Source organism: Verticillium nonalfalfae (genome assembly GCF_003724135.2).
Source record: "Verticillium nonalfalfae strain VnAa140/NRRL 66861 chromosome Unknown scaffold_44, whole genome shotgun sequence".
Taxonomy (NCBI): Eukaryota; Fungi; Ascomycota; class Sordariomycetes; order Glomerellales; family Plectosphaerellaceae; genus Verticillium; species Verticillium nonalfalfae.
In genome coordinates, this window is record NW_021167269.1 from 122288 (window position 1) to 143609 (window position 21322).

The window sequence follows — 21322 nt, forward strand, 5'->3', positions numbered from 1 at the left end:
GATCGTGGTTGATTGAGCTCAGGGGAGTTGAGCAGAGGTCCATGTGTTCAAAAGAAGCGACTCTTTCTGGACTCAAAAATCGGCTAGTAGGGCATTTGTGGATTGATGCATACGGGTGGTATTACATTGCTAGCATCACCAAGGACCAAACAGCCATATCAACGCTCTTCAAGGCACCAAATCAGTTCATCAACTCAAGTTCTGCAGGATTGAAATGATCTCGATTAAAGCCACCAACGCCGACCAACCAGGCCATCGAATACCCCGTCATCCACCCTGCTCCCCCGTGAACCCTCGATACTGAGTGGAAAAATTAGTCGTACATTGGCACGTGTCATGCCTTCGTCAAGAAATACCTCCCCAAACTCCTCATTCTGCTGTAGATTCACATTTCACATCGTCATGGGGACGGCGACCAGCTAGGCTCCCGAATCCCACGATGACAGATCCATCGCGTCCATCGGTCCCATATTCATGAGCGATCGTAGCACCCCCTCGCTCATTGGGGTCATGCCTGTCTGACCTGGCATGCCCGGCCACCCGTTGGACGCCATGCCATAGGCATCCACAGGGCTGTCACCCATCTGGAACCTGGCCCCGGGTGTCATCCCGGTGGGACCCAGGTTGAACCCTCGTGAGTCGGCGAAGAAGCCAGCAGTGGTGGATTCGCCGTTCACCCCAATATTAGCGCTTGGGTTGTTAGAGGCTGGACTGGCGTCGAACGAGTTTCTGCTGGATCCTTCCATGCCAACCGATGCGGTCGGCCCACTTCGATGTTCAGAGGCTGAGCTTGAGTTGGGTGTCGGCCGATTAGACTGATCGCCATCTGGCGAGCCCATCGTGTTGTCGCCGCTGCTTTCGCTCTGTCCGAACCCAGCACCTGTACCGTTTCGCGAGCCCCCCAACGAACCTGACCCCGGCGTCAGGACCATGCCCTGCAAAGGTACGCGAGAGGCACCTCCTTCTTGAGCGAATCCGGCGTCTGGACCAAGCCAGCGCTGGCCGGAGAAGCCGGACGAGTCCGAAATAGTTCTGCTCACAGGCTGAGTGCCCGAAATCGGTTCGACAATGCCAGGGGCGGTGACTGGAACGGCATCATCGCCATTCGTGTAGTTGCAATCATTCCTGTAGGCCAGAATTCCTGAAGCACCTTCTTCATCACATCGCTTTCCCGCGGCGGTGGCATCCGGCTAAAGCACGCGGCAATGTCAGTCAACGGCATCAAGGGCCATGCAAGGGTGAGGGAAAAACGTACACTGTCGCCGCTTCGTGGGAATGCAGCTCTCAGCTTCGGAATTCTCATCCCCAAAGCTTCGAGATCGACATCAAGTTGTACTAAGAATGACTCCGTAAGGGGGTTCCTACGCTTCAGAGCATTCATGGCTGACAACAGAAAACGCAATGAATCTGCCGTCTGACTGTCATCAGGTCGACTCTTGAGATATTGCACGAACACCCTCGCAGCCACGTAAAGGCAGAACGCAATAAAAGGATTCATCTGTAGGCTTGTTAGAGGACCTTGCCGTAAAGTAACGGTGCCAGACAAGACTTACGCAGCTTAGATCCATGTGCGATATCATCCTCATAATACTCGCAATCTCGTTGGCAGCGGTAATGCAGCGCACTTTGCTTTCGGCACTCACTGATGCCGGTAGCTTGTTTTTATCGGCTTTAAAAATAGCCGCCTGATGGAGGCATATCGTCGAGGTGTGGATGCTCATATTGGTAAAAACAATGTTGGGGTTGCTGAGGCCGGACGGCAGCTTGATGTGAGGCGGCAGGCAGAGCGATGTGTTGAGAATGATGTTGTCCATGGCCCTGTGGCGTTTCCAGAACTCGCCGTTGAGGTCGTTGTCTCGGTCGTCGACGTCGGGTCTGTGAAGATGGATAAGATTACGGCCGAAGAGACAGGCCATGAGCACAATGCCGCCGAAAGATGAGAGTTTGCTTGCTCCTGCAGGACTCATGCTGTCTTGGAGCGATTGCGTCTGCTCAGGCCTACTCATATCGAACGCTTCGTCCGAGGATGGCAGGTTCGTCATAATGTCCTTCTCGTCGATGGTCATGGGCCAGCCAGTGCCGATGCTCGCATACCGATCCTCGCAGAATGCCATCCAGAACGTGCGCCGCCGCTCTTCGCGCTCGGTCCAATCGCGCGGGGGTGGAAGGCATTGCTTGACGTCGAGGCCCGCCCCATCTAAGCGGTGAAGTCCAATCCTGGATGACGTTAGTGACTCCGCTCCGCGACCACATATTCAGCATGCTGTCGCTACTCACATTTGACACAAGCGGACTGCCGCCCCCGTATTCATCCATGCTCTTGGGAAATACATCATCTTGAATTCATATGAAGCCAACAAAACATGAGTTTGTGCATGGGCGACAGATATCATGTGCTCTCCGTAGCCTTTAATGTAGTCACCTTCCACGTACTTGCGTGCACGTTGATAGAACAAGTCCTTCAAATCAATGTACTTGTCTGTTATGGAACAAGCCAAGGTCCAGATTGCGTATCGGAGTGCAACGGGTGGACGTTGATTTGGGGCTCTTGAAGCACAGTCATCAGCTCAAAATGATTACGGGAGGCAAAGTTCATACTTACAGGTTCATGGCCGCCAGATACCTGTACTTGTGAATCATTGGCATGGAAGGGTGAACCTTCTCAAAGTAGATCTGATGCCTGCGTAGGTACTACTGTTAGCTGCGTCACATGCCAAGCATTGAGGGCGAACAAACAGCTCATCGATGGTCTCCTGCGGTGGCAGGGGCTCCTCCAGACCAAGTCCAATCATTTCCCATGGGAAGTTCGTATTGTTCAGGTTGCCCATTCCGATCGGCATGTTGGGGTTTAAGCCGGGGTTCATGCTCGTGTTGAAGTTGAAATCGTCCAGGGGAGGCCCAGGTTGAGGCGACTCGCCCGCAAACTGCCAGCGGTCCATGTCGCGGTCGCCTGGAAGAGTGAGCGTGGCATTCTGGCCGCTGAAGCCACCACCGGCGGCGGCGGCGGCGGCTGGCAGCTGGACGCGGGTAGCTGATGCGGTGTCAAGGTTCAGAGGCGCGGCCGCATTGATCTCGGCACCTGTTGCCGAGTCTTTGGTTTTGTTGAGGAGGGTTTCGACCTGTTCTGCAGATAGAAGCACACGATCAGTAGGCGCGACCACGGGCGCAACGCCAGGACAGCGAGGGGGTTAACGCTCACTGAGACGCTCCTCCAAAGCCTTGACATAGCCCCGCTTGGGGCCGCTCTTTCGGCGCACTTCGTCGTATGCGCACGAGTGGCCTAGCCTGGTGCATGTGCTGCAGCTGGGTTTGATGCCGTCGCATTTCAATTTCCTTTTGCGACAGATCATGCAGGCCAGGCGCTTTGGTTTGGGTATGCTTCTGTTGTCGGCAGTGTCTAGCTCTGCATTGGGAGACACGGCTCGATGACGAGACGGAATGCCGCCGCCATCTTGTTCGGTTGATGTCGTCGGCGATGGGGGAGACATGGCGAGGCTGGACAATCGGGCCCGCGGGAGAGAGGATGGACCGCAGCCACAGCCGGGTCACTGTTCGCGATATTTTGGGTTCCCAAGTCGCGGCAGTTGGTGGTGGGTGGTGTGGAGGTTCGACGGGGCTGTAGAGAGTTGGGCGGTCAGGCGGTTTGGCAATCGGGCAGTGGGTGATGAGGGCCTGCGAAGAGGCCAGTCACTGTCATGCCAGGGGCCTTGTTCGCGATCTGTTTTTGGACAAAGGGAACGATTCTAGTTCGTCGTATGTTGTCACTGGTAGGTGATCTATCGTGCGACGCAGATGTTATCGGATCGCTCAATTGAAGTTCTGTCTCAAGGTGAAGATGGCCGGCCCGCCTGAAAATCGGGGGGTGGATAGTGGAAAGGTTGTTGATAAGATGGATGCGCTGAGCAGTCAGCTCGCTTTACATGTATCTGCGACTCAACTTCACGTGGCGAGTGTCAAGCCTATCAGCAAGCCCCATTCCCGGCGAATCTTAGTGAACCGTCTACCTAGCAAGTTTGTAGGGAAGGGCTACCTAGGTGGCCCAGGTGCCTAGACATCTGAAAGAAGAACATGTAGTGGGTACCTACCTACATGTACATGTACAGTCTCGCTCGGCAGCCGAGTGAACCAGGGGATCACGCCAGACAAGGACCCCTTTTTCTGGTGGGCGACATGCGATCCCCAACGCCTCTTCCTACCTGTGCCTGTCCCCCGCCCTCAGAGGGCTTCTTTATTTGAGAGAGCGTGCAGCCGGGTGCGGACTGGTACAGAACAAATTTGCGCCCATGTCATAAGCATTGGAGTTGCTTCATGCACCGTACAAACCAGTACCGCGTGTACTTCACGTACAAATGGCTGTTCACATGGGCAGGGCGCAGCGCAGCCACACACCTTCCTTGCTACTGCTTCCCATAAGGTACCTACAGGGATGAGGTCAATCCAGCACACATCGACTCGGCCCATCGATCCATTGCCGCCCCCGCACTTGCTGCGCACAGCGATGCAACAACGCATCGTCTTCTGCCAGGCAGGCTATGGCGTTGCGTAAGTCCTGCACAGGGTCCAGCTCTACACTCGCGCGATCGACCATGTGCCTGCCAGGCGATGCCAGACGACGCACATGCTTTGGCTCTAGGCAGCAAATTTGCACCTCGCAATCGTCATCTCTCAAAAGTTGTACAAGGCTGGTTCCTCTGCGCAGATGCTTCGAGGTCTGATAGGAAGCTCGATACAAGCGTTGCCAAGGCTGAGTAATCTGGTGCCCCAATTGCCATTCACAAGCCACTTCAAATGGCGATCCAGGAAAGGCACAACTTTACCCCCCCCTTCGCGAACTGTCGGTCTGAAGTATGCCCGCGCTGACTGACACGCACCTCAGCCCCCAGCTCTCGGGTCCTTCCTTTCCGGGACAAAACTGACATGTAGAGAGCGCAACACCCTCCCGTAGAGCTCTATTTTCGTTCTGTATCGATACCAGCAATGCGGAGGGCATTCTGGTCTATAAAAGCGAGGTAATATCGTGTAGGTGCCCATGCCACCACTGGGCTGGGATCACTTGTCTTGATGGTGTGGATAATATCCCCCGTCTCCGTGTGGAAAACATCAAGGCCAGCACCCTGTTCGCTGCCTCCCACGCAGTAGCTGCCGTCAAATGTGAAGCCTGTGGTGTCCTTGATCAGGAATGCGCACCAGCGACATGAATGGAGAACTTACTGATGCTTCGGACAGGGCCTACAGACGTGGTGACCGTGTTCTGGCAGATCCAGTTTGTCGTGTCCCAGAGCGCAATGATGGAATCATACCCACCCGTGGCTAGATAACGAGCAGTCGGCTGCATCTCGGCCGAGAGGCATTGTGAAGCGTGGCCATCCAGCGTGAACTCGATGGCCCCGTCTGGGCCCTCGCGGTGAAGCAGCGGCTGAAAGTCGGGATACGAAAGGATACGGACACGACCCTCGCCAGTGGTCAGGAAGACCTTCTCTCCACTCCAGCAGAACGATACCTGATTTGTCTGCACATCTTGCGTGTGAGTAGACAAGGGTGTCGTTTGGGTAGGAGACAGTATAAAGAGCGTGTCCGCCTACGCCCTTGGTCAGCACGTTCTCAGTAGCATCGATTCTGTGGACTCTGAACGGCACCACTCACTTTGTTGCCTACGACGAGGGTCTCGCCATCTGGGGCCCATGCCAGCGTGAAGGCTTCACCAAGACCCTTGACTTCGTTGGTGCAGGTTTTGCTTCGAACGTCCCAGAATTTGACCACGCCATCAAAACTAATGCTACAGAGCTCTGCATCCTTGGCAGGATTGAAGGCAACCTTGGCAATCGCAGCTGTGTGCCCCTTGAGCTCGGTCGAGAAGCGTGCAACGGGCTTTTCGGGATTCCCTGCAGAAAGGTCAGCCAGCCTTACGGAAACGTGAGTGCCAGGACAAAGAGCGCGAATAGCGCAACTGACAGACACGAAGTATCCTATCCGCTCCCGTGGCAATGAGTGAACCAGTTGGATTCCAAGATATGGACCATATGCTACTTTTTTTCTTGTCAAACATTGAAATCTTCTATGAAGACGAGGGTTTGATACCTGCGTAAAGAGCCGCTGTTGCGTGAACTGGAGCCGAAGCTAGGGTCTTGATACGTTTGTATCTTGATATCTTTCAAGTACGTAGTGAATCGTTCCCTCGGGAGACTTGTCTTCGGGCGAGAGAGCGGTGCCATGTCGATGTACGGGCTGATAGTCCGCTATGAGCGAGTGGCTGTGCGACTTTCTGTGCGTGTGCTTGTGTGCGTATGTGTGGGAAGGGAAGAGGTCGGATGAGACAGAGAAGCAAGCATGCACGGAACCGGTATTGAGATTGAGAGGTAGAGAGAGGCGCGAGGTATTGTGCGATGTCGGATGAGTGTCTTAAGTCTCACAGAAGTTGGTACGTGGCACTTCCTACCAACTACACAGTCCGGTAGCTCGGAGCGAGCCTAAGGCAGACTGAGCACTCCAAATAAAGCGATGCTTCTTGACAACCCCTCTGACAGGAAATATAGCGATGTGTAGTGCCCTGCAAATACTCGTAGGGTACCGAAGCGTACAAAATGCACCAGCTGCTTACCTCTTGAGATGGGGTGGGTCCCCGTCGCCGCTCGGTGACCCACCTCCTAGCCTCACCGACCTCGCCTCTCGCCCTTCCACACAGGTACCCAGCCCCTGACCAGGGCAGGCCAGTGCATACGTAATGTACGTCCTAGCTGGCGGGGACCAGGACATGCTGCACGGTCTGAGACCAGCAGCTCCGAAGCTGGTTACTACTTGCAAACGCGGTTCGGAGCTCGCGATGCTCCATCATTGAAGCATCGACCTACCGCACCTGACGCCGTGCCATTGTCGAACTTCCATAGTACAGTGCACTCCCTCAATACAGTCAGGCCATGCAATTCGATCGATTCTCCTGCGAAGAAGCTTCAGTCGCTGCTAAGCAGTGCACACCTGTACTCGCCGCATCCTCCAAGCGTCCTCATTCAACCTAACGAGGACGGCCATGATCGGACGGTAACGCTGGACTGGAGCCTGCCATCAATTTCCGCTGCGGCGCACTGCCAACATGTACTGGCCCATCGGCACTCCAAAGACCTACGCGACGAGTAGTAGTTCTGGACCCGAGTTCAACCTCGTCGTCTCTGAAGATGGCATCACCAACCCCTTTGACCGAGCCTCAATAAACGAGCCACCGCAACACCCATACGTATCCTCGACCGAACCCTGCCATGAGAACGGGGCGCAAAATGCACTGCCGGAACCATCTGTCGAGTCGACGACTCCCCTAACGCCCGCTACGCCCGCAACACCTGCAGTTCAGTCCGTGGAGCGAGGCGATCCAGATCAACCCGATTCCGCAGCATTCGCGTCAACGCAGATACCCGACGCTGTGAAGTTGCCCCTCAAAGATCCTGTCCTGGCACTGCGAACTTCCCGGAGTGGATCGCTGTTTGCCGTCATCACAGCGACCTCAATGGCTGTTTGGCAGACAAAGGTGGGTTGCGTCCAATTCTCGGCAGTCTGCAGATGACTCTCTGACCCTTCAAGCCTACCGCTATCCTCGCCGTCGTCGTTCGATCTGTGTCGTCCCTCAGTACCTATGGCGAGAATTTCGATCTGCTTATGCGTCCCGACTCGGCCATCCTGGTTGTCCACACGACACAGGGCTATCTCATCACGTACTCCCTCGCCACAGACTCCGAGGCCCACGTTTACAAACCCTACTTCCCCAGCTATGCCAATATACAAAGGCGCCGCCAAATTCACGCCGGACCTGGAGGTAGTGCACCCGACCAATTTCTATGGGGCCCGGGCGAGGGAGCGGGCGTTCGCGATGTCAGCGTTCGTTTCAGGATGGTTATCAAGGTGGATGCAGGAATCGAGAGCGCACTTGCTCTCGATGACGAACTGGTGGTGGCAACAAGGAAGCCAGCAGCTGTGCAATGCATCCGATGGACTCCCGACAACAGCGGAAGCCAGACCAAGACTGAGATGATCAGTCGTATGGGGTGGTTGGACAAGAAGATCACCATAACGGAGATGACCCATGACCGGCCGATGAACCTGTCGACGTGGATCACCAGCGATGGCAAGGCGCATGCTGTCCAACGTGTGTCAGCCCGAAAGTTAGCCGACGGCGAGGCAGATCCAAAAAAGCTCTTCAAGGGTTACTGCTTCCACTCACCTCGGGGCAAGTTCGATCACGCTCGACGTGCTGTCATCAATGCAAGGTTCTCCCTTATAGCAGTCGGCTGTGCCAATGGCAGCATTCATGTATATTCAGCACGCGACTACGCTGGCAACATCCCATCGTCTCATATCCACACACTCCCTGTTTCCCACACTGTCTCAGGCGCCCTTACAACGCTGAGCTACTCGCCAGATGGCTATTGCCTCTTCGCTGGGTTCGAGAAAGGGTGGGCAACATGGAGCGTATATGGCAAGCTTGGAAGCCACAGCTTCAATTTCGATGGCTCGGTTGCAGAGACGGCTGGCGAAGACTGGCTTTCATCTGTCATTGACGCTGTGTGGCTTGGAGGAGGCTCAGAGTTGTTGATAGCAAGTCGGGACCGCGAAGCCATATGGGCGATAGAAATGGCCAGGAGTGCGGTAGCAGGCTGCTACAACTCTGCGAACCTGCTCCGCACCGTCTTACAAACGAGCACCAGTGTCATGATATACCGTGGCTACGATGTCCCCGACCTGGCCTCCATATCGGCAGAACCCTTCCTTTGGCACACAGCCGAAATCCCGCCAGCATATCTGCTCAACCAGTGGCCAATACGGCACACTGTCATTTCTCCTGATGGTCGTTACGTCGCCGTGGCCGGCAGGCGTGGACTGGCACACTATAGCGTGAACAGTGGACGGTGGAAGACCTTTTTGAATGAGGCCGCCGAGAACGAGTTCCAAGTTAGGGGTGGCATGTGTTGGTACCAGCATATCCTCGTAGCTGCGGTTGAGGTCAACCGGACGCATGAGATACGACTGTACTCCAGAGAAGCCGCTTTGGACGGTTCGATGGTTGTGCATTCCCAGCCAGTATCTGCCCCTATCGTTCTGATCACAACGTCGGGTGAAGACTCGCTTCTGGTGTACACTTACGAAAATCTACTGTACCACTTCATCTTTACGCCTTATGCCGGTTCGGTGAGATTGGTGCAACTCGGTCAGATTGCATTCCATGGCATCGTCAGGTCCCCAGCCAGAGTGCGTGGGCTAAGCTGGATCCTACCAGAAAGCCAGCTTGTCGACGGCGACCCATCGCAGGATGTTGCCGTGGCTTCCGTGCTATTCCTGGTCGATGCGAAGCTTGTTCTACTGTGCCCGTCCGTGAATAGCGAAGGGCATCTCAAGTACGACATGAGGGTCATCTCGCAAAACGTCGAGTTTTATGCCAGCATGAGGGACCAGCCGGCCCAGGACGTCCTTGCTTCGTCTCCGCAAAACAACTCGACGAAGACTGTGGACACAAGCTTGAGGAATGCGCTGTGGGTGTTTGATGGCACCGAGTTCAAAGTGTGGCCCGAAATGCAGGATGTCATGCGGGCAGCATCCGGCGAATCCTCTGGCGACCTTCCCGCGACAGTCTCCATACCGATTGACTTCTATCCTCTCTCAACTCTGCAAGCCAAGGGTATTCTTCTGGGTGTGGAAGCTGACTTGGTACAAAGGCGTGACCTGAACTTCTCCCTTTTCCGGTTCACCATCAGGGTCAGTTTGACTTCTTTTTGCTTGAGATACGAGACTTTCTCTAACGTGATCCGCCAGACACATCTTTTCCTACCCAATATTCTTCGTTTCCTCCTCGTGGACAACAGATCTGCCGATGCTGTCAGCCTGGCACAGCAGTTCCAGCATCTCGAATATTTTCCTCATGCGCTAGAGATGTTGCTCCATCAGGTACTGGACGATGAGGTAGACTCTGCGCCCGTGCCAGAGAAAGCGATTCTTCCACGAGTGCTGTCGCTCCTGTCCTGTTTCAAGGAGTACCTCGATATTGTTGTGCAGTGCACGAGAAAGACAGAAGCAAGGCAGTGGCGGACTCTGTTCGCCTACCTGCCGCCGGTGCAGGAGCTATTTGAAGAGTCTCTTCTCCGTGGCTCACTCAAGACAGCCGGGGGCTACCTGATTATTCTTCACACATTGGATGAATTGGGCTCTGCCCCTGAGCAAACTGTGAGACTTCTGTCACGCGCTATGCGCGAACAAGACTGGGATCTTTGCAAAGAGTTGGCACGGTTCTTGGCGGCAATGGACGAGACGGGAGATACATTGAGGGATGCGATGGAACAAGTCGATGTGTCGATGGAACGTATCAGCGACTCACCTTCACCGGGAGGAGGATTAAGCCATTTGCGGCTCCCGGTGAGTCGCAGGGGGCTGAACGGTTTGGGCTCAAAGACGAGTGAGGATGGAGAGGAGTCTGACACACTTTCCGGAAGCGATGCGGCGAGCTTTTCGTCAGAGCGACGCTGAGGACAGACTTGAGGTCGCTTGCATGTAGGAATGAGGCCTAACAAGGTTCTATGGACTTGCTTGATGTTCCTCTACCTGAACTGTTAGGTGCGGTCGCCTCGCTATTGACAACTGTTGGATATGTGCATTCATTCCCTCGTCAGCAACAGTGGCTTGTGGTGGGCGGTTTTACGGTACGATAAGATGCCGCCCGATAACCAGCAGTACTGGCGCACACAGCCCCCCCACCTCACTTCCCCACGGCACCACATGGGATCTTGTCTTGACTGCATCAATCACTTCTGGTGCAGTAGACTGCTTGAACGACCGTCGCATAGCAGAGCCGCAGCAGCACGCCCGTGAGCGCCATAGGGCACAAGCTACCACCCTGATTCGAGCTTTCTATCTCACAGACTTCGACACCCAGCCAGCAAACGGCGCGACACCCTTTGGCTGGGCCACAATACAGACCAAGAAGAAGACGCGATTACAGTACGAGCCGTAGCGGCCTTGGTCTCTTTGATGCCCAGCACCCGCACCATGGAAGACTTTGTGAGCGAGTCCGATAGCGACTACACTAGCTACTGGAGGGACTGGGTAAGACGCATCTCACCTGTCGTTCTGCCTGCTGGATTGCGCACGTATCGCTCGCGGGAGGCACCCATCAACGTTGAAACAGATAACATGGGCGCGAAGCATGACACCAGCTTTACCCCTTATACTGCACCTACCTCCTGTCACGCCTCTTCCCCCCCTCGGCCATGACCACTTGTCGAGGATGCTCACCCTGGCTGCCACGACGCCCATCAAGTCGTGTGACGGCGTCATGTTTTTCGTTGTCTCTTGGGGGACACCCGTCTTGATTTGTGCGATCCTTTGCTGACATACCCTGCTGGATAGTTCATCTCGTCCCGCGGCAACGAGTACTTCTGCGAAATCGACGAGGATTACCTCACCGATCGATTCAACTTGACCGGCCTTAACACGGAGGTCCAGTACTATCAATATGCCCTCGACCTGGTCACCGACGTCTTCGACCTCGACTGCGACGACGACATGAGAGAAACCATTGAGAAATCCGCCCGTCACCTCTACGGCCTCGTCCATGCACGCTACATTGTCACAACACGAGGCCTCCAAAAGATGGTGAGCCATGCTCTTCCCGCTGAAACTCCCTCCCTATCCCTCTTATTCGCATTGCCCCCCCCCACCCCCCCCCTCCATCCCCTCGAGCTGACCACTTTGGCTAATCCTGCATCGATCAGCTCGAAAAGTACAAAAAGGCTGACTTTGGCAAATGCCCTCGCGTCATGTGCCAATCCCACCCTCTCCTGCCAATGGGCCTCTCCGACGTGCCGAACCTCAAGCCCGTCAAGCTCTACTGCACCCGCTGCGAAGACATTTACAACCCAAAGTCGTCACGCCACGCCGCCATCGACGGCGCCTACTTTGGCACGTCCTTCCACAACGTCCTCTTCCAGGTCTACCCCACGCTTGTGCCCGCCAAGAGTATCGAGCGTTACGTGCCCCGCGTGTACGGCTTCAAGGTGCACGCCTCCGCGGCCCTCATACGTTGGCAGAACCAGAAGAAGGACGACATGCGCCGCCGCCTGCGCAAGATGGACGTCGAGGTCGGATTCAGGGACGACAACATGGATGATCTCGAGGAGGTGAGCGGAGATGCACGGGTGACTGTTGTTCAGGATGCCACCGGACAAAACGCAATGGCGTGAACGGCTGAGGGGACGGATCATTGAGTTTTCCCCTTTTGGAATTAGTAATGACGTTATGAACGTTTTCCCTTGGCGCGGCCAGGAATTCCGTCCGAATGCACATCCCGAACCGCGCGAGAAAGAGCCAGGAAGATGTCTCTACGATGTGGAGCACCGGGGGGTTGGGGGTTGATTAACGTCTTCAATACGACGCAACAATTTTATTCAAGGCGTACCGCGAAGCTGCAATCATAACTATTTTTTTTTCAAGGATTCCCTACTTTCATGTCACTTTACCATGGCATTGAAAATGATTCGATTACACTGGGCGATGGTGCTGAAGCTGCATCAGTAATCATGGTAACCAAAATCCGGACGCCCAACGATACCCAATCTGCCCAAATTTTGACGAGAAAGCACAATTCTAAAGAGGCCGTTATTAATATCTGGCCTCGCGTTGGAGGCCTATATACCACACACCACATGCGCAGGATGCCGTGCATGAAGGTCTCTTGATCCACGGTCAAGTACCTAGCGAGCCTGCACAGAGATGTAAGGGTCAAAATGACCCATACTTTGGCCATCTTGACGGCTGTCGAGGCGTCGACCTGATGGTGTCTCCGAGGCAGGATCGAAATAGTCTGCTTGCTCGTGACCTTGATCACGATGATCAGCAGCGTGACCGTTGAAGACACGGTGCGTCGCTCTTGACCCGCTCGGGCTAGGACTGTGGCGGCCGTAGTTCTGTAGGCCCAGCGCTTCTTCCTCATCGCTGATCTTGATGAAATCCTTCTTGTCTGTAGCATAGCTGTAGGAACCGACCCCAGACCACCATGCCTTGTCGTGACTTCGGGGACCCCAGGCCCAGCCCGCACCGTTGCGGATAGGGAGGTGGTAGTAGTAAAACGCAAAGATGGATGTTAGGACACCGATGAGATAGCCGAAGAGGATGTCGAAGGCATGGTGCCTGTAATCGAACCACCGCGACCCTGAGATGAAGACGGACAAGAAGAACGGAACGACGACGATGCACAGAAGGTAGATGGGTGGTGCGGCCGCCTGTCGACGAAGAGCCGTGACCATTTTGTGGTGTTCTGCGAGTGCCTTCTCAGCGACAGCACCAGGTGTGCCCAGCGACTCATCTTGGGGGCCAAGACCGGAACCGCCCTTCTGAAGACGCGACGGAAATGCCGATTGGGATGTGGCATTGCCCCTGTTGGCGGCAAAGGGAATGGTGACAGCGAACTTGCTGGCCAGGAACAGAGACAGATAGATGAGACCGGCAGCCGCTGAGCTTGAGTGGCCGGATGGGTAACTGCGGAAGCCATCGTCAAGCTTGCTCGAGTCGGTGTTCTTGCAAATGTCGGGCGAGACCAGCATCCCCAAGCCCACTAGCTGCTCCAAGTTGAGATTGGAGGGTATGGCTGCTGATCCACTGGCGATGCCTCCGATGATGTACTGTTGAAAGTTGGCCAGGTCGGGTTCGCATCGCGACAGCAGGTCAGGTCGCGGCTTTCCGAACATGTTCTTCATTCCATTGGTGATGAACCACGCACCGACAATAGCCAAGGCTAGGCCAAGCAGGCCGACGTGCAGCTCCCATAGCTTCCGCTTCCAGATGAGAGACTTGGGTGTACCCTCGGGGACAGTGTTGCCGGGAACGAAGATCAAGCACACTAAGAGTATGATGAGGGCCGGAACAAAAAGGTTCAGTACGAGCAGAAGCCAGACAGGTACCGTCTCACTTTCGGTGAAGGGAAACCTGTGCAAAGAGTACAAAGTTAGTCTGAGATATGAGGCGCAGAGGACGTTCTCAACAGAGGACGGCAGAAGGCGACAGAAGAGAAAGCCAAGGGGTAGGGTGGATGAAGCGACGCGTGTAAGTCTTGGTATCTTGGCTGCAGGTCCCCTTTTCGGGGACCCTGATTTGTCTGGTGGAGAGAAAAGGGGAGGGATGGGGAAGAGGTCAGTGAAAGGCGGTATGCTTGTGAATGACTTACGCGATATTAGGGTCGACAAGAGAGAACGGACGCTTGTTTGGCTCGATGAGATGGAGACCGCCGCCAGCTCCTGCGACGATGACGAGAACGACCCAGTCGAAGACGTATGAGCAAATGAGGGAGGCTGTCCATGAGCGATCGTGAGGTTTCGTGAAGCGACCCTTACGCTGGGCTGATGAGGAATCGGGCATTTTGAAGTAGGTTGGCCTTGATGACGGCGACACACTGAGGTTGGTGAGGGGGATGGAGTCGGGCATGGGATGCGACGGTGCAAAAGTCGTCCTGGGGGGGAAGGAGGCGGCGGATGACGGAAGCCAGAAGGATAGCCCGGTTGATATACCTAAGGTCGGTAGTAGGTAGGGTAGGTAGGTAGGTAGGTAGGTACCTAGTGCGATCGAGGCAAGTCGCGGGTCTTTCCTTGGTTGCGACTGACCTGCTAGCGCTTGCGCTACTTGTCAAGAAGGGATGGTAAGGTTCGGGAGGCGCTACCGACGCAGTACACTGCTAAACTCGTTGCGTGGGATGGCGGGAAGCGGTTTGTGTGGAGGATTCCTTGTCTTTGCGTCGTTCCCAGTGGCTGGCTGGCGGGTGGTGTCTTGGAACTACACAACGCTCGCACAGCAGCAAGTGGGGATGAATGTCGCGTACTTGGTACCTAGTCAGGTCCGAGTCACATCCCGGGGGGAGCGCGAGAAAGCCAGAGAGTGCCGACGCGATAGATGACTCCAGGCACGACGACAGCTTTCCTAGTGTCGAGCAAGGGATGATGCAGGCGGTACGTCGAAGTGAATGGCGTCAAAGCTATGCGATGAATTCAGTGCATAGGAGGGGGGAGGAGGGAGGGTGGAAAGGGGGGGGGAGAGAGAGTGAGTGAGTGTGAGAGAAACAGAAAGGCAGATGTTGGCGCAGCAAACGCCCACCAATGTTGAACATAAACGGCCAGGGATCAAATGAACTCTGTGCTGGCCGATTGGCCTCTCCCAGCTTTCAAGTAAAGCGCCTCGCCGCGGTTAGATCAACCCGAGCGGCAGAGGGAGGCGCAGACGTTGATCATGACACTAGAGCAATGTTTGGAAAGGAACCATCCATGTTTGACGTAACCCTGCGTCGCCTGAGCCTACCTTAACCGCGTGCCTTGCTCGCCTACCGACTTTGACAGTCGCCCAAAGGTAAGATAACCTAGGTGCAAGCTTTCCCATCGCTCTGCTCCAAGCCTTCGTGATCATTCACGTGTCAGTGCAATACGGTCGCACCGACGTCGTGGGCAAAGTGCAATCGTAAGGCTTGCCTGGTTTGCCTGCCAACATTCCCCAAGCCCCTGAAAAAGGAGGGTCGAGACTGAGCCGTGAAAAATGACGAGTCATGACGCATCGGGCAAGTAGTCGCGTGGCAGTGCATCAGGCGAGGATCATTTCAGCGACTGCAACGCCTCCTCATTCAGAGTAGGTGCCTAGCTAGGGACCTACCTTACCTTGGTGCATGCACCAGAGCTGCGTAGCACATAACCAAATACGACCCCTACAGGGCCTCTTCGATCTCCCCCGCCACAAAGTCCGCCACCCGTGGCCCCACTGCGAAAACACATGAAAACGTTGAGCGCACGCCCAAACTCGTAACTTGCCAACCACATCACATCGCGAGAGTGCCGCAGACCCCAAATGGCAAGTGACCTTCGCACGATTATGAACCACAATGCAGATGTATTTACCCATTCCCTGATGAACCGAAGCCAAACCGACGCATGACTATGTACAATTTTGACACAGCTTCCACCACCGCCGACCGACATTCCCGACGGACACGGCCGAGTACCAGCACCTCCCAGCTCATCCAGTCCACGACCCCAAAAGGCGCAAGTCAGAGAGGCCAAAAGGGGGCTACTGGTCGGTTCGTCATCCAAACCCCCGCCAATCGGCGGTCCGTCGTGCCCAACTCCCACCCAGTCCGTCTTCGAAAGACAACCTCGACTCCAAGCGCCAATCGTGATAGGAAAGGGACACCAATGATCCCGTGTGCCAATCGACCAAGCCGAAACAAGACGCACACAAACAGAAATGAATAGAAAATAACAGGAAAAGAAAAGCAACACAGCCGTGTCCAATGTAGGCCTCCTTGTGCCTTCGAGGCTGCAGAGGAGCGGCAGATGCATGCTCGTCGCTGGAAGTTGTCTGCGCGCAATAATGACGCGTGTGTATGAGGAAGAGGATTGAGAGCATTGTCATCCGTCTATTAGTCGTAAGCGGAAGCGGGCCTATCATGAGCGATCCGCAGTGGTCCACGCCGCATCCTGACAGGAAGTCGAGCCATGATCATGATTAGTATTGACCGTAGTGACTGTCGTCTTCGCGTGTCGAGATCTGGTCCAAAGAGAGGTGTGTGTCCGTGATGCCGAAGTGGGCGGCCATTCTCTTCGCCCACGAGCGGGTCAGGATTGAGGCTGTTCATTGTAAGCATCACGATGCAGTGGGACAAGCGAAGATTGTACTGACCCTTGAGGAACTTTTTGCTAGCGTACTTCTTGAAAAAGGCTTCATGGACGACAGGACGTGCGAGGTAGTCGACCATCAAGTGAGCAACAGGCTCGACCTCCTCCTCGGTGTATCCGGCGTAGTACGCAATGGTTTCGTCCTGTTGGTACAAGTCAGATAAGGCACACCACATGGGAGTTTGGATGAAAGGAGCCATACCCATTCGCCACGGTCCAGGATCATACGAGCCAAGTACATAGCACCGGCAGCGACGTGGCTGGGGCGGTAGGCCAGGAAGCGGTGGTCAAGAAGGCTGATCTCGGTAAGATATTTGCCAATGGTGCGACACTGGATGTCGTAGTTATCGGCCTTGGAGATGCGTCGAAGGAAGTTCATGGGGTTCGGGTAGCTGAGGTCGTAGTTGAGCGTGCTGAGCAGGAATTGTTCGGCACTAAGAATTTCGCCCTCGGTGAAACCGTCGTCCGCAATCTTGCGGAAGTTACCAACATGAGGAGACATAACCTCCTCATATTTGGCCGCAATAAACATGGCTGTAACGCCGACCAGCTGCAGGCGATCCAACTGAACGACCTTTTCCGAGAGGAAGCGGTCGATAATGTTGATGGCCAGGAACAGGGTCTCGGGGAGCAGCGTAAAGCGGGTGTGAACTTCGATGAGCCAGTCCACAAGGATGCCGCGAGTCTTCCACTCCAGGTCGTCCTGGTGCTCCATGTAGTTAGGGTTGGGAACAGACTTGCACTCCAGGTCCCGCAGATACTCAAAGATTTCGTTGGCGTACTCGGCAACCATGAGGGGGTCGTCGAGGTCTTCACTGTCGAGATCCTTCACTCCGGCGGGCAGGCTGGGCTCGGCGGCGGCGACAGGCTCGACGTCGACGGTAGGCGCGCTGGCGTCAACGAGCTCAACCTTGTCCTCGGCGCGAACGCGCTTCTTCAGAGCAGGCTCACCATCGTCGACAGGCGTGGCTTCCTTCAAGGAAGATCCAGTTGTCGAGGGAACCTTGCGTTTCGGGACGGCGGCTATGGATCCAGAGCCGCTTCGCTTCGCATCAGGCTTTTTCAAGTCCTTCGTGCCATGGACGGGACGCGTTGAGGTGGCGCGGGAGTGTTGCTTCTGGATGCCGGTAGGTTGGGCGACCTTGGATACGAGGCTGCCTTTGCTAGCTGCCTTCTTGCCTTCGACGTTGCTGATCTTTCCCACGTTGCTCACATCCTCAAGCGCGCCGCGCTTCCTCTGGATGCCCTGGGCGTTCACAGTCAGGGCGGACTTTTTGGTCTGGAGCACCTTGTTGGGCTCGTCGATGCCTTGCGCGGCGGCTTTGGCGCGCGTCATGCGCGTAGAGCCACTGTTCTCATCATTCTCGTTCGAAACCAGTCGCTGCGTGCGAACCGATCTAGCCTATTGAAGCAGCACGTCAGAACCCGAAAACCCCATGAAGCCGGAGTCAGATCGGTCTCCTCGCCGTTGAAAATGCACAGTAGCAGGTGACAGGTACGTACGGGAGGCATCTTGGCTACGGTGATTAGAAAAGCCGTGTGGTCGACGTAATCGGACGTGGTTGGCGAAGAGTCTGAAGCAATAACAAGGGTCAGCGGCGACGCGTCAAGACGGAGCAGGCGCGATGGTGGGAAGGTCGGGAAGCTTCAAGCTGCTGAAGGCGACAGCGAGTTTCTTTGTACCTTTTATTCGACTCAAGCTTCGAGGTGCAGTGTAGGGAGAGCAATCGACGCGGAAAGGAAGCGGATTGCTTTTGACGTCTCAGCAATGTGTTCAAGGGATTCGCGTCCGGAGAAGCTACAATGCAGAAGAAAAACAATAGCAAAACACGCAAGAGGAAGGCGACAGGACGTCGAGGTGCCAATCGTGGTAAATCTCAAAGAGGAGGTGGAGAGGGAAAGCAAAGCAAAGCAAAGCCAGTCGAGGAAGCGATGTTGTTTTGCTTGGGTCGGGTAGGTAGTGGGAAGACCAGGACGTGAGGTCGTGCAGAGAGGTGGGAAGTGGGTAGAAGTGGATATGTGGTGGGTACGTACCCGTCTCTGGCGGCTGGCAGACGGCGGCCCGCGAACGTGAGGGTGCACCACGACCGCGTCTGAAAGCTGGGGCTGGTCACTACGGATACCGCGTGCCACGCTTCGAATTGCTGGTGCAGATGCGCTGTGCGGTCTGTGTGCTGATGCTGGCGCGTCGAAATTCCTTCTGTTCACAGAGCCGTTCGTGCCTAGTCAATTCGCTTGGGAACTGTCTAGAGCGTGTTGGTCGCGTCGAGGGAAGACTGAGCACCGTACTCGGTCTTACTCGGTGAAAGTGACGCAGGTAGGGCACCTAAGTAAGCGCCCGGCTGCAATGAGAATCTGCTGAAGGTGGAATAGCCCGCGTTGTGAGAGAATGCTGGGGAATATCTTCTCGTGAACGGTAGGAGGCAGGGCGGGAGGAACGAAACAGATAGATGCTGGAGGGTGGATGACGAGACGGGAAGTCAGAGGGAGGCTGGGCTGAAATATGGTTGACAATGCACAAGTCTAAGGGAGGGGTGGACGCGACGGCTCGCGCGATGCATGTCGTCGTGTCGGTGGATTCAGTCACGGTTCAGTTTGTAACATTCAGGCGCAATCCGTCTAGACAGTCAGCAGATCCTGCCAGGTGCTGGCAGCTCTTCTCCTGCAGCTAGGCATGCCGTTCCAGGGGATCTGGGGGTCAGCGTTCACATCAACAGCAGCAACGACCCAGCAACGGCCTGACTATTGGTGTCTCGACGCGCTTGCGACCCACCCTGCCGTCACACTGGGGATCGTGGTCCGTCGCGCCAGTCCTCCTGCTAGATGGGGCAACGAGTTGTGTGGCAGTGTCGCCCACCTGTGGCTGGAGAGACTCGGCAAATCATCGGGTGTAGCAAGCCAACCTGTCCAGCCGCATGGGCAGCTCAGGGTCACGATTCGAAATCTGCATCCGCGGTCCACGCTACTAGAGACAGGCCATCTCGACCTTGATAGCTATTGTCGGGGTTGTGCAAGCAACGCACCTATCTCCACGGCTGGTTCGGGCCAAGAAAAAGGTCGACCAAAGACTCATCTGTCGCATTGAGCTTCCTCTACAGCCAAAGCGGACTCGAAAGCAGAACAAAATCTCGAAACGTTGCCCATTTTCGACCAGCAATGTGCACCTGAACGACCTTTCACCCCTCACATTCTTGACACCTGCAACGCTCCCGTAGGCCCAGCTCCAGAAGCTTGTGCTACCGCCATGATGCTGCAAACGCGTCTTTTTGCGGCTTCGCAGGCCGCTTCAGCTTTGCGGCGATCTATAGCGCTGCAACCAACCTTCGCGCGCCAGTTTGCCTCCGTCCGGGCTCCGCCCAAATCATCCGACCCCAAAAGCATCGACAGCTCGAATACCGTCATAAGCGAATATGCGGCACCCGATTCCACCTCTTCCCCCGTTGTCAAGGACTCGGTTATCATGCGCACGTACAAGCCTCGCACCCCTGGTGTCCGTCATCTCAAGCGTCCCATCAACGACCACTTGTGGAAAGGCAGACCGTTTCTCGCCCTGACCTTCCCGAAGAAGGGCCACGGCAAGGGTGGTCGTAACTCCACGGGCAAGGTCACTGTCAGGCACCGCGGTGGTGGTGCGAAGAGGAGGATCCGGACTGTGGACTTTGATCGGAATAAAGGAGGTCCTCACCTCGTTGACCGAATCGAATACGATCCAGGTCGGAGTGCCCACATTGCCCTCATTACCAATCAGGCCAATGGTCGTAAAAGCTACATCGTTGCCGCAGAGGGCATGCGAGCTGGCGACATCGTCCAGAGCTACCGTTCAGGCATCCCGAAGGCCCTGCTTGATAGCATGGGTGGTGTGGTTGATCCCGGTATCTTGGCCGCCAAAACTGCCTGGAGGGGAAACTGCTTGCCGATGCACATGGTTCCAGTCGGCACGGTGGTCTACAACGTCGGCTCGAGAGCCCGTGGCCCTGCTGTCTTTTGCCGCAGCGCTGGAACCCACGCCATCGTGGTTTCGAAGGAGGAGGAAACCAAGGATGATGGCACCAAGGTCATGACGGGCAAATATGTCACCGTCAGACTTCAGAGTGGCGAGGTCCGCCGAGTAAGCAAGGATGCTTGCGCTACGATAGGGGTGGCGAGCAACCCGCATCATCAGTACAGGCAACTAGGCAAGGCTGGTAGGAGTCGTTGGCTCAATATTCGCCCGACTGTCCGTGGACTTGCGATGAACTCAGGTGCGCACATTGCTCCACGACCTAGCAACAAGCTGCGCAAAGAACATGCTGACAACATCATTAGTTGACCATCCCCATGGTGGTGGCCGAGGCAAGTCGAAGGGTAATCGCCATCCCACAAGTCCCTGGGGAACACCAGTAAGCCTCCTCTCTTTGAATCCACGCATCGACACGGTTGCTAAATCGTGTGATCTAGTCCAAGGGTGGTTACAAGACGCGCCGCAAGCATAATTTCAACAAATGGGTCGTCGAGCCTCGTGTGCGTAACATGGGCAAGAGGCGTGAAAAGGCGTCCAAGGCCTAATAAGAAAGTTCACGTAGAGCCGCTTCTGCTCATGAGAGGTCCGACTGTCTTTCCTGGGCAAACAGAAGGCGGTCTATTTGTTGTATGTGTACCAACCAACC

General features: G+C 55.5%; 7 protein-coding genes across 7 annotated transcripts; 3 read left to right on the plus strand and 4 right to left on the minus strand.

Moving 5' to 3' along the window:
* Positions 1–419: 419 nt before the first annotated feature.
* D7B24_006344 (uncharacterized protein) lies at positions 420–3488 on the minus strand (the record flags this gene model as incomplete). Its single annotated transcript, XM_028640476.1, has 7 exons — positions 420–1190; positions 1256–1498; positions 1554–2217; positions 2332–2547; positions 2603–2680; positions 2737–3124; positions 3200–3488. 7 exons carry the CDS (start codon positions 3486–3488, stop codon positions 420–422), a joined length of 2649 nt encoding a protein of 882 aa, XP_028495344.1.
* Positions 3489–4949: 1461 nt separating this feature from the next.
* THOC3 (THO complex subunit 3) lies at positions 4950–6212 on the minus strand (the record flags this gene model as incomplete). Its single annotated transcript, XM_028640477.1, has 5 exons — positions 4950–5158; positions 5212–5578; positions 5644–5882; positions 5953–6023; positions 6079–6212. The coding sequence occupies 5 exons, from the start codon at positions 6210–6212 to the stop codon at positions 4950–4952; spliced, it is 1020 nt and encodes a 339-aa protein (XP_028495345.1).
* An 875-nt stretch (positions 6213–7087) lies between these two features.
* Positions 7088–10984, plus strand: D7B24_006346 (uncharacterized protein; the record flags this gene model as incomplete). Its single annotated transcript, XM_028640478.1, has 4 exons — positions 7088–7516; positions 7570–9735; positions 9793–10262; positions 10720–10984. The coding sequence occupies 4 exons, from the start codon at positions 7088–7090 to the stop codon at positions 10982–10984; spliced, it is 3330 nt and encodes a 1109-aa protein (XP_028495346.1).
* Positions 10985–11019: 35 nt separating this feature from the next.
* CKB2 (casein kinase 2 regulatory subunit) lies at positions 11020–12212 on the plus strand (the record flags this gene model as incomplete). Its single annotated transcript, XM_028640479.1, has 3 exons — positions 11020–11076; positions 11380–11625; positions 11745–12212. The coding sequence occupies 3 exons, from the start codon at positions 11020–11022 to the stop codon at positions 12210–12212; spliced, it is 771 nt and encodes a 256-aa protein (XP_028495347.1).
* A 510-nt stretch (positions 12213–12722) lies between these two features.
* D7B24_006348 (uncharacterized protein) lies at positions 12723–14448 on the minus strand (the record flags this gene model as incomplete). The annotated part of the gene is made up of 2 exons (XM_028640480.1): positions 12723–13953; positions 14192–14448. The coding sequence occupies 2 exons, from the start codon at positions 14446–14448 to the stop codon at positions 12723–12725; spliced, it is 1488 nt and encodes a 495-aa protein (XP_028495348.1).
* A 2058-nt stretch (positions 14449–16506) lies between these two features.
* On the minus strand, positions 16507–18188 carry D7B24_006349 (uncharacterized protein; the record flags this gene model as incomplete). The annotated part of the gene is made up of 4 exons (XM_028640481.1): positions 16507–16628; positions 16681–16819; positions 16879–18078; positions 18180–18188. The coding sequence occupies 4 exons, from the start codon at positions 18186–18188 to the stop codon at positions 16507–16509; spliced, it is 1470 nt and encodes a 489-aa protein (XP_028495349.1).
* A 1732-nt stretch (positions 18189–19920) lies between these two features.
* Positions 19921–21221, plus strand: D7B24_006350 (uncharacterized protein; the record flags this gene model as incomplete). Its single annotated transcript, XM_028640482.1, has 3 exons — positions 19921–20917; positions 20982–21055; positions 21114–21221. 3 exons carry the CDS (start codon positions 19921–19923, stop codon positions 21219–21221), a joined length of 1179 nt encoding a protein of 392 aa, XP_028495350.1.
* Positions 21222–21322: the final 101 nt, after the last annotated feature.